The sequence below is a fragment of the Gossypium hirsutum genome, chromosome A08 (genome assembly GCF_007990345.1).
Source record: "Gossypium hirsutum isolate 1008001.06 chromosome A08, Gossypium_hirsutum_v2.1, whole genome shotgun sequence".
Classification (NCBI taxonomy): Eukaryota; Viridiplantae; Streptophyta; class Magnoliopsida; order Malvales; family Malvaceae; genus Gossypium; species Gossypium hirsutum.
In genome coordinates this window covers 88836085-88848897 of record NC_053431.1, presented here as the reverse complement: position 1 = coordinate 88848897, position 12813 = coordinate 88836085, and the positions used below count along the sequence as shown (strand labels likewise).

Here is a 12813-nt window from a genome sequence, read left to right as displayed (position 1 = left end):
ACGGGTAGATACACGGGCGTGTGTTGCAGCCGTGTGGTTGGCACGGCCTTGGACACGGGCGTGTTACACTGCTGTTTGAAAACTACACCTAAATTTAAAAAATAAAATTCGCCACACGGCCTAGCACACGGGCGTGTGACTTGGCCGTGTGACTTCAATTTCTTCATGCCTTATAAGTCAAAGAGTTACACAGGTTAGGGACACAGGCGTGTGTAGTCACACTATCCGGCCACACGGGCGTGTGGGTACTGTTCATAAGCAAAATTTTGAAAATTCATGAAAAAATTTATGAGATCCCGATTGAGTCCTGATTTATTTCTACCGTATATTTTGGGCGTTGAGGGTCCATTTAAGGGATGTTTTGATTGATATCGGAAAATGTTTAGCGATTAGTATAAATTACCTGTGAATGTTTTGCAAACTTCAATAATACTCTGTATCCTTGTTCCGGTGATGGATACGAGTTAGAGGTGTTACAAGTCAGGTAACCCTAAGTATCAAGATTTCAAAAATATAAAAATTACAAATGTAGGGACTAAATTGCACTAACCAATTTGGATTTGAACTTCAAACCCCCAAATGCAGTGAGCTTCTTCTCTTTTTCTTTCTTTCTTTTCTTTTTCTCTGTTTTCTAATTTGCATGCATTTCATCTCTATCTTTTCACTTTCTTTCTATTTCATTTAATTTGTTTTCATTTAATTTATTTATTATTATTATTATTAAACTTTATAATATCATATATAATATATATACATGCATTTACACTTAACCATATTTGGCCACCTATACACAACTTTTAACCTTTATAGGATTTAGCCCCTATACCTTAATAACTTCTGATTTCACAAAATTCACTAATCCAAAAATTAGTTAGTTACCCAACTAACTTCATAAATATTTAATTAAATATTTAATCCGGTTTACGAAAATAGAGTGTTGAAAAAACGTTTTCTGACACCCCCAACTATCGGGTTGCTACAATTGCGCCCAACCACTTGTTAATATCAAATAGAAATTAATTTTAAAAAATAAAAATCTCCCATAGTGGGGAGATAATAGTAGTCTAAAATAAAACTAAAAGCCTACATTAATTCACTAGTGTGATATTTTAAAATTATATATATTTACTTGATAGTTATGCAATAGTAAAGATAATATTGAAAATACCGAATAGGATTTTTTTTCTTAAAAGAACTATTTGAACTTGCCACGATAAAATAATTTTTTCGTTGGAGCAGTGATCTTAAGAAAATTTGATATCAACATTTTGATTGAAATAATTAACAATATTAACTATTTGAACTAACTAATGACAATATAAAAGTAGAGGAATCAAATAATATAAAACACTAAAGCATATAGATTAAATAGAAAGTTTTAGCATAGTGTAGGCATTAAAAATGAAATTTGATCATAGTCTTATAATGTAAAAAGAAAAAAAAAAGACAAACTCAAAAGAAACAAAAAGAAATTATATATATAACTACGTAATCTTTTAATAAAAAGCTAATAAAATTAACTATTTAGACTAATTAATAATATTATAAAAATATAGGGATTAAATTATATTAAAAATTAAAATATAAAAATTAAATATCAAATTTAAATATAATACAGACTAAAATAAAAAATAAACCACTTAACTATAACATAAAAAAGAAACAGGGGAACATCCATTATATGGCACCGTACTTAAAAAAACTCCGTCATATGCCACATGAAAATTTGGATATTTTTTTTATATATTGTTTATAGGTAAAACTAGTATCATTTTAAAGATCGCATCATGATTTAATTTTCATGGTAATAAAGATCACTAAGGTTATCTTAAATTATTGTGTTTGATATAATATTATGTATCTATTTATCCTAAGTTTCTACGGTTGAAAATGCATAAAAAAAATCGATTTAGCCTTTATTTTTATGCAACAATTACATGATATAAGTTTAAGTGTGTTAAAACGTGTTTTACCACAAACTTAAGTTGAAAAAGGATTACAGACTTAGTGTTTTATTATTATTAATGATCAAATAATGTTTTTTTTTTGTATTCTCTATATCTATTATACATATGTTTGAGTTTTCTGTCTATACCTCTCAACAATATCATCTTTAATATTTAAACTTGTGTTCTCTCTTGAGAGTGCAATGTGCGTTGCCACTTACCCAATATTTTTTAGTAATAATCAAATTATATATATATTATAAGGTCTAAGACCCAGAACTAATATGGACAACTTACTTAATTGTTGGATAATTATTATTTTTAAATAAATAAAATTAAAATCTTGAGTAAAATATGAAAGGGTTAGGTAAATTTTAAAAAATATATTTTTACTAAGGAAAGTAAAATATATAAAATTATCATAAATATAAATAATATTAAGATTTGTTATCATTAGATTTTTAGAAAATTATCACTTTAAGTTAAATTTTGTTTAATTATGTCATTAAATTTAAAAGTTATCATTTTCCTATTTTCTCACTTTCAATTTTTTTTGTGTTATCAATTATTTTAAATTTTTTAGTAATAAATAAAAAAATTACATTTTAATTAATACATATAATTAATTTGTGCATCAATCTAAAAAAATAAATGATTTATTAAAATAATAACTTTAAATTTTTACTGAGTTAATAATTTATAATAAAAAAAACTACTTTTCTATAAAAGATTGTAAAGTATAAACCTGTACTCATTCTTATATGTTCATATTTAATGGATATTAAATATTGTACGCCTAAATATGAATAATTTTTAAAAAATATATATAATTTAAAAAGTTAACAATAATTTTTTTAAACAATAAAATAGTTTAATTCATGTCACTAAAAATATTTTTTTAAAAGTAAATTATAATAATAGCCTTAATTGCTTATGATATTTATAATTAAAGTTTGCCTTTTTATTCATTAAAAAATTTAAGTGTTTTATATTTTATTAATTGAATCAATGTCAAATTAATTCGTAAGATTAGCTTAATTAAATTTTTTACTAATAAGATAGATAAAGTCTTGATTTATCATGAAACACATTTATTTAAAAAAAAATTAGTGGACATTCATTTATAAGGATGAAATTATTTTTTATTAAATTATATAAATAAAATGAAGAAACTAATTTTAAATACCATTCTTCCTCAGTGACAACTTTTTCACCTTTTTTGACAAGGTTTAGATGTTTACTATCGGTGACTACCAAACATATTGATTTAATCACGGTGATTAAATTAATTTCGATTTTAAAGAAATCACTTCATACTAAACATCGTTCTTTGATACACACTGATTAAAGTGTTAAAAGTTCCACCAAAATTAATTTCTAAAATAAAAGGCATTACTCATTAAACTTTTTTTATTTAAATTTAAATAGGAAAAGGGAAATTACAGTAACATAGTACATAGGAACAACCATAAAGGCCAAAGTAAACCTACGCACACGCATATATATATATATGTATATATGTCTACATAAAGCAAGAAGGCTTGCATTTTATTTCATAACTCACTGAACTAAGCTGCTGGTGGTGGTGTCAATCCTTCTTGTTGTGCTTGTTGAGCTCTTCCAGAAGAATACTGATGATCTCGGGAGTCAAAGGTTTTTCAAAGCAATAATCCAAGCCTGCCTCCATGAAAGCTTGCTGCTCACCCGGTCCGTCTTTTGAAGTTACACCAACGATCATGCTAGTCACCCCCATAGCTCTCAGCTCCTTAGTAGCCTGTAAAAATATTTTATAATATAATTTTTTGTATGATTATTAATTACTCTGTTAAAAGGGGTGGAAGTATTTTCGATGAAATTTATCATTGAAAAATGCATTTTCTGACAGTTTTGCTAATACCAATAGATCATATCATGCTTTTTGTAACCCTTTTAATTGAGCTATGGAACAAATTAGAAGGGCTGATTGCTTTCCTAGGTAAATAGATTCAAAATTTTGAAAATTTTATCTTTTATGCTCTACAATTAAAGGTATGTTTTTTTTTGGGTTAGACCGCGAATTGAATTTTATTTTAATTTTCAGCTTGGTTAGTCTAAAATTCTATTTCATTATTTAAAATTAAAAATATTTTTGTAATTAAATTTAAATATAAAAAATTATTATTAAATGAAAATTCGGGGCAAGTGGATCTTAACTCAGCAAAAAGTCTGTTCAAGACCTAATCCATAGACAGTGGGTTTATTGGATCGGAGGGGTAAGTTGCAAAGGTGCACCTATATAGTATAGAATTCTCGAAAGCATATATAGTAAATTATGTGTATCTACGTACCTCAACACCATTCATGACAGGCATTTCCTTGTCCATTAGAACGAGATCGAATGAAGCTCCCAAATGGAAAAGATCGACAGCAACTTTCCCATTTTCAGCAACTTGAACCTTTAGTCCATACTTCTTAAGATGTATATCATGGAGCAATCGCAGAAGTGGACTATCATCAACAACCAGCGCAGTCAAGTTATTGTTAACCACGTCTTCACCTGATATCATGTTCAATGATGAACTCGATGCACCATTTCCCGACATTTTTTCAAGCTTTGATATCACCTTTCTTTGAAAACACATTGAAAATATTAGCTTAATAACTCAAATCATGAAAATTACTTGCTCAAAACTACAAACAATAAACAAGTAAATAATAGGTAAAAATGTATGTATCCAACTTAATTTGATTACCTCAACGCTATCTTGTTAATTTGCTCGAATGCTTATGAATTTTTCGATGCCAATGATTGTATCCCTAAACTAGGTAAGTTTATATAGGCAATGGAAAGTGGTACCTTCCTTCTTACATTTAAAGAAATTTGATATTCATTAATAGTTTAGGATTTGCTTTTAAATATGTAGTTTGTAATGTAGAGCGGAAAGGAAAAAGGAGATTTTAAGTATTTAAAGACGTAATCTAGTAACTTGGATTTTTCTTTCCTTTTAAAACAACTTTTTTCAAAAATAAAAAAATTAGAAAATCTCGTTTTTTTTATTGTTCTGACAACGATATTATAAATGTTATCTTTCTCAGATTCGCATTTAAAAATGTAAGATATTGTAGAAACGAGGTCTAATTGCTTTTCAAAAACTGTGCCTAAAATAGTGCTTTGAACTGTGGCCACAATTTCAACCACGAAATCAAAAATGCGAAAATGTAAAGATGAATACTGAGATTATTTATGCAGTTCAACCTCAATCTACGTTTACGGAGCAATGATTCACTATATTTCTCACAGTACAACCAATGATTTAAATCCTAACACTGGCCCAATACTTACCAATTTAGTGACCTCACCGTTGTACAAAGACTAGATCACTCTCCCTTTAGGCTTCTCCTTCGAAAGCTTAGTTTTGCAGCTCAAGAGACTCTTTTGATTGCTTACAGAAACAAGGCAGACATAGAATGTTACTAAATTGAACAAATTTGTGCTCTTTTAATCTCTCGGTCTCACGGTTACCCTTTAACATAGACAAAACTGAAGTTTATGTACTATTTAAGTTTTGTTTACATAAGAGTTATATTTTAATCACTTTTCTATAAAGTAAAGCTAAAATTCAGCGTAGGATAATTGTGACAGCCCTAAAGTGACCCTAGTCGGAAAGCGGTTTCGGGACCGCTAAACCGAGTCACTAAATTATTTGAATATGATATTTATTGTCTAAAATGTGTGAATATGAATGTGTGAAAGTTTTAAGCTTCGATTTAGTTAATTGCACGTGAATTTAGTTAATAGGACTTATGTGTGACACTTTTGAAATGTGATAGGTTAATCTATAAGGATCTATTAGTGCATATAATCATAAAGGTGGACTTGCATGTCAATTTTCCCCCTTAAATAGTAGTGGCCGGCCATGACAAGGTGGATAGACAAATTGTGATGGGTAAAACATATTATGAAAAGTTTATGACAACATGTTGTGTTAAGAACAATAAAATATGTGGGGAGTGGGAGGAGAAACCAAAGTTGTTTCATCCTTGCTCCCCCATTTTTGCCGAAACTAGAAGAGAAAAAAAAAAGGCTTCATTCTTTGGTTCTTCTTGGCCGAATTGAAAAGAGGAAGAAGGGGATGAAGCAATCGGCCATCTTAGGTGAATATTAAGGTAAGAAAGTTTATGCTAGTCCTTGAAATTTTAGTTGATATTGAGTGAGTTATCAAGTTATTTTTGGTAACCCATGTTGAAATTTTGATTTTGGATTGAGTAAGGTTTTCGGCTATGGAGATTAATAAGGGTGATGGTTATGTTTCATGCTAAATCTAGATGAACAATGGTAGATGCTTACACCTTGATATTTATGAGTTCCTTTCTTGGTTCTACCTTAGATCCATGAAGTATATTTTCATTTGGTGTTGTTGGAGATTTCGGTCATGGGTAGAAAAAAAAAGAACTATAGATTTTGAGATTTATGTTAGAAGCTAATGAGTGAGAGTTGGATGAATATTAGGAGGTTATAATTCATGGATTATAAGCTTGTAAGCTTGATGATGAAATTTATGCTTTGTGAGGGTAAATGGTTTAAAAGGAGCATTCGGCCATGATGTAAGATTATGATGAAGTGATGTTAAATGCTTTGAATATTGAGTATATATTGTTATAAGTTGAATTTGAGGTTTGTTAAGTTGTCTTTGTCATTGCCGAATGTGTGTATAGTTAAAGAAAACTTGTTAAAGTGCTTAGTTAAGTGATATTAGGTTAATGATATGTGTATCCGGTCATAAAGGTTTACATGAGGAAATGTTAGATTAATTGTGTTAAATTGCTCAATGTGATTAAAAATGCGTATGACCATTTTGTATTTGAGCTAAAGGTGACCATATGACCTATCAAACTCCTTGTCATATTCGGCCATAAGCTAGCATAATGAGACTTTAATAAGTTAAATTTGTTTGGATTAGCTCAAGAGCAAAGGGGAACTAAATCCGATAAAGGGAAGGAAAAAGTGGTCGAATAGCCATCGAAATCGGTCGACAACATCCGAGGTAAGTTTTCGAGCAATGAGACTTAGTTTATGATTTGATTAAGTCATGATGTATGAGCATAACAAATATACGGTGATATGATGATTCTACTTGAATTATATGATGAGTTAATTAGTCTATACGTACGACGGTAGCCGTATGTGTATAGAGATCGTGTCATAAAGCAAACTAAACCATGCTGTTTGTATGTGGCTAGTGAGCCGAAAATGGGAGTGCTTAATACGTGACTTGTGTTTGAACTCTAATTATTAAAATGAGATATAAATGTGTCATGATTTATTGATATGTGCATGAATATTCGGATGATAACCGGGCTAAGTCCCGAAGGCATTTGCGTTAGTGACTAGTTCCGGGCTAAGTCCCGAAGGCATTTGTGTGAGTTACTATATCCGGGTTAAGCCTCGAAGGCATTTGTGCGAGTTACCATATCCGGGCTAAGTCCCAAAGGCATTTGTGCGAGTTATTACATCCGGGCTATATCCCGAAGGCATTCGAGCGAGTAGCTATATCCGGTTAAATCCCGAAGGTACCTAGCTTGGGAATGAGCGATCTTGCTGTAATAATTTCAATTAATACGCTCGTAAAATCCCAGTGATGAGGTATGTTTCGTATATGCATTGAATTGGTTGATTCCTTACAAATAGTATTCGCTCAGTCGATAAATGAGCTACCGGCCTTTGGCTAAATTGATCTTTTGTGTATGAATATAAGGGTCGGTAATGTGAAGTAAGTATGATATTGAGAATTTGTGCATATGAAATTATCCGTTTAGCCATACGAATGTTATACTTTAGTTGTGTCTAATTTCATGGCTCAAAACTTACTAAGCATTAAATGCTTACTCCGTTTCTTTGATTCTCTGTTTTATAGATTTTGGTTCGTCAGCTATCGGACTCGGGATTGTTGAAGTCGAAGTCGTCCACACTATCAAAGCCCCTTTTGGTACACTTTTGGTTGAACTTTGAAATGGCATGTATAGGACTACCCTTTTTGTTGTGGGTCATGTACCCTTTGGTTTTGTATAAATTTGGATAGCCATGCGAAAATGGCTTATATATATATTTTTAAGCATAATGTTATAATCATTTTGTATGTATATGGTTATTGAGAGGTGTGGATATGCTTGGAAATGATTGGCAATTGGAATGGTTAATCACGATCATACTTTGTGCTATATATGCTAAAGGGTTAGTTGAATCATGGAAACTATGTAATAGGTAAAGTCTACCTTAAAGGCAGATGCTGACAGCAGCAGTGGTGTGAATTTGAAAAATCACTAAAAATAGTAAGAATGGAATTAAATAGTGAATAAATTAATTAATCGAACCTTGATGAATCTAATTCCATATGGAAGAAACGAAACGGTCATATGAGTCGTATTTTAAGATATATTTTTTTTCGTGGGACAGGGCCAGAGCGATTTCTGGATCCCCTGATCTGACTTTGGAAATTCATTATAAATTAACCAGAGATAATTAGAAGTCATGCCATATATGTATAGATTCCTTTTTGAGTCTAGTTTTATTAGAAACAAACGACATAAGTATTGAATCTCTGTATAAGGAGTTATATAAGTCACAATGCAGGAAGGTCAGTGTAGTCGAACCCTGTAACAGGGAAGAATTTAACTAATAAACTGTACTAATTGGCTCAACCAAAAATTCTATAAAAATATTTGTGGATGGATATATGAGTTTAGTTTCAGGAAAAAATTACGAAACTGATTTTCGAGTTTTGGAACTCAAGATATGATTTTTAAGGTGACAGTGACGCAGTTAGCCAGCTGTCTAGAAATTTTTAAAATGGACTGTGAACATACATGAATTATGTCTGTTAGCACCTCGTGGTCGCTTCCGACCACAGTCTCGAGTACGGGGTGTTACAATTTTATTGGTATCAGAGCTACGGTTTAGTCGATTCTAGGATTACCGTAATACGTTTGGGTCTAGCTATGCATGCCATTTTGTGATTATTTGATAGTGTGGTGATTTCTGACAATTGAAAATGTGTTTATTTATAGTAATGGATCCCGATCCCGACCGAGCGGTAGCTGATGATCTTGAGAGTGTAGCGCCTGCTCCCGCACAAGGGACAGCTCCGGCGGACTCTCAACCTATTGCTAGTAATCCGAATGATGAAGCTAGACAAGCTTTCTATAGCGTGATGAATGATTGGTTCAACCAATACATTCGAACTAATACGGCTGTTCCACAACCTCCATTCCTGACTAATGCCACCCCCGCACCTACAATACCTCCGGCAACTGACCAAATAAGGTCAAATAAGCCCCCAGTTGACAGAATCCGAAAAAACGGGGCTACTGAATTTAAGGCTACGGATAGCGATGATGCCGAGCAAGCTGAATTTCGGTTGGACAACACTATTCGGGTACTCGATGAGCTATCTTGCACACCCGATGAGTGCCTCAAGTGTACTATCTCCTTGCTACGTGATTCTGCCTACTATTGGTGGAATACGTTGACTTCTGTTGTGCCCAAAGAGCAAGTAACTTGGGAGTTTTTCCAAACCGAGTTTCGGAAAAAGTATATCAGTCAGAGATTTATGGATCAAAAAATGGAAGGAATTTCTTGAACTTAAACAAGGTTCCATGTCGGTTACCGACTATGAACAAAAATTTGTGAGGCTTAGCCGATACACACGAGAATGCATTTCCTCAGAAGCCGTAATGTGTAAACATTTCGAGGATGGACTGAATGATGATATAAAGTTGTATGTTGGCATCTTGGAAATCCGAGAATTTGTGGTACTTGTCGAGCGAGCTTGCAAAGCCGAGGAGCTCAGTATGGAGAAAAGAAAAGCTGATATGGGAGCAAAAGAGTTTCGTAAGAGGTCTTCGGGGAGGCCCTTTCAACAATCATCGAAAAAGTTTAGAGATGATTTGGGCCAATCTAGAGACACTTCGGGTTTTTCTAGACGAGACCGTGATCGACCCCCTGTGAGTGCACGAGTCACTTCGGTCGCTAGTGTTGGAAATGACCGTCGAGACAGAACGGAGTGTCAGTATTGTGGTAAATGGCACTCGGGGAGTTGTAGATTCCATGACCGCTCCTGTTACAAGTGCGGGTCAGCTGACCACTTTATTAGAGATTGCCCGAGATTGTCTGAACACAACGTAAATCAGAGTGGGAAGCCTGGTGCTACTACTACTCGGGGTAGACCATCTAGGAATACGGGCAATGCTAGTGGCGGTCAGAGAGGATCTAGAGATGCTACAACCAGATCTGAGGCTCGTGCTCCTGCTAGAGCTTACGCTATATGCGCACACGAGGATGCTTCCTCGCCAGATGTTATTACCGGTACTTTTACTTTCTTTGATACTAATGTGATTGCTTTGATTGACCCTGGTTCTACTCATTCTTATATATGTGAAACCTTAGCATCCAGTAAGACTCTACCTGTTGAGTGTACTGAGTTTGTAATTCGGGTGTCAAATCCTTTGGGTCGTTACGTGCTTGTCGACAAAGTGTGCAAGAAATGTCCCCTAGTAATCCGAGGTTCCTGTTTTTCGGCCGATTTGATGCTTTTACCGTTTGACGAGTTTGATGTTATCCTCGGTATGGATTGGTTGACCGTACATGATGCAATTGTAAATTGCAAAAGAAAAACCATCGATTTGAGGTGTGTAAATAACGAGATAATCCGAGTTGAGTCTACTGACTTGAATAGGTTGCCAGCTGTAATATCATCAATGTTGGCTCAGAAATATGTAAGAAAAGGGTGTGAAGCATACCTTGCATATGTACTTGATGACAAAGAGTTAGAAAAGAAGCCTGAATCTGTGCCAGTGGTTTGTGAATACCCGGATGTTTTTCCCGAAGAATTACCGGGTTTACCACCTGTTCGGGAGGTAGAGTTTGGCATCGAGCTTGTACCTGGGACTACACCGATTTTGATAGCTCCGTATCGTATGGCACCAACGGGATTAAAGGAATTGAAAGCTCAGTTGCAAGAGTTGACGGATAGAGGTTTTGTTCGACTAAGTTTCTCACCTTGGGGTGCACCAGTATTGTTTGTGAAAAAGAAGGACGGAACCATGAGGTTGTGCATTGACTATCGTCAGCTGAATAAGGTGACAATAAAGAATAAATATCCGATGCCGCGCATTGATGATTTGTTTGATCAACTAAAGGGAGCCTCAGTGTTTTCAAAGATAGACTTGAGATCGGGTTATTATCAGTTGCAAATTCGAGATTCGGATATACCCAAAACTGCTTTCAGAACGAGATACGGTCACTACGAATTCTTAGTGATGCTGTTTGGGCTCACTAATGCCCCTGCGGTATTTATGGATTTGATGAATCGGATCTTCAGACCGTATTTGGATCGGTTTGTAGTTGTGTTTATCGATGATATTTTGGTCTATTCGAGAAATGAAACCGATCATGCTGAACACCTGGGATTAGTGTTGCAAATTTTATGGGATAAGTAGTTATATGCTAAGTTCAGTAAGTGTGAGTTCTGGTTAAGAGAGGTGAGCTTCTTGGGTCATGTGGTATCCGCATCAGGTATTCGTGTTGACCCGAGCAAAATTTCAGCCATACTTAACTGGAAGCCTCCGAGAAATATTACGGAGGTTCGGAGCTTTTTGGGACTAGCCGGCTACTACAGACGGTTTGTAAAGGGTTTCTCGATGATAGCCACACCAATGACGAAGCTACTTCAAAAAGATGTTAAGTTCGAATGGACGGAAAAATGTCAGAAAAGTTTTGATCAACTGAAAACTTATTTGACTGAAGCTCCGATTCTAGTGCAGCCCGAATCAGGCAAAGAGTTTGTCATTTATAGTGATGCCTCCCTACTTGGGTTGGGTTGCGTATTGATGCAAGAAGGTCGAGTTGTGGCCTATGCGTCGAGACAACTGAAGCCACATGAGAAGAATTATCCAACCCATGATCTCGAACTAGCTGCCATTGTGTTCGCCTTGAAAATATGGCGACATTACTTATTTGGTGAGAAGTGCCATGTATATTCGGATCACAAAAGTCTCAAATATTTGATGAATCAAAGAGACTTGAATCTGCGATAAAGGCGTTGGCTTGAGTTGTTGAAAGATTATGAGCTTGTCATTGATTATCACCTGGGAAAGGCTAATGTGGTGGCGGATGCCTTAAGTCGTAAATCACTGTTTGCTTTATAAGCGATGAATGTACACTTGTCCGTTCTATCCGACAATGTGTTAGTGGTAGAATTAAAGGCCAAACCATTGTTGATTCATCAAATTCGTGAAGCTCAGAAAGTCGATGATGAATTGGTTGCAAAACGGGCTGAATGTGTTCCGAATATGGAATCAGAGTTTCAAGTTGATGATGACGATTGTTTGAGGTTCAGAAATCGTTTGTGTGTTCCAAGAAATTCAGAACTCATTTCGATGATTCTGAACGAAGCTCATTGCAGCCGAATGTCAATTCACCCGGGGAGTACGAAATTGTACAACGACCTAAGACGTCAGTTTTGGTGGCATTGTATGAAACGGGACATTTCTGATTTTGTCTCGAAGTGCTTAGTATGTCAGCAAGTGAAGGCGGAACATCAAGTGCCTACTGGTTTACTTAAGCCGATCATGATACTTGAATGGAAATGGGATCGAGTCACGATGGATTTTGTATCTGGGTTGCCAGTGTCAGCAAGTAAGAAAGATGCGATTTGGGTTGTTGCTGATAGACTGACTAAGTCGGCTCACTTTATCCCCGTACGTACGGATTTTTCATTGGATAAACTAGCTGAATTGTATGTTTCTCAGATTGTGAGATTACACGGGGTACCGATTTCTATTGTGTCGGATAGAGATCCGAGATTCACCTCGCGATTTTGGAAAAAATTGC

The 12813-nt window shown here is 34.4% G+C and overlaps 1 protein-coding gene across 1 annotated transcript; it reads right to left on the bottom strand.

Moving 5' to 3' along the window:
- Nucleotides 1-3343: 3343 nt before the first annotated feature.
- Nucleotides 3344-4724, bottom strand: LOC107909416 (two-component response regulator 24). The gene is made up of 3 exons (XM_041074529.1): nt 4679-4724; nt 4274-4553; nt 3344-3720 (listed from the first exon to the last, which is right to left on the bottom strand). The coding sequence occupies exons 2-3, from the start codon at nt 4526-4528 to the stop codon at nt 3535-3537; spliced, it is 441 nt and encodes a 146-aa protein (XP_040930463.1). The 5' UTR covers nt 4529-4553; nt 4679-4724; the 3' UTR covers nt 3344-3534.
- Nucleotides 4725-12813: the final 8089 nt, after the last annotated feature.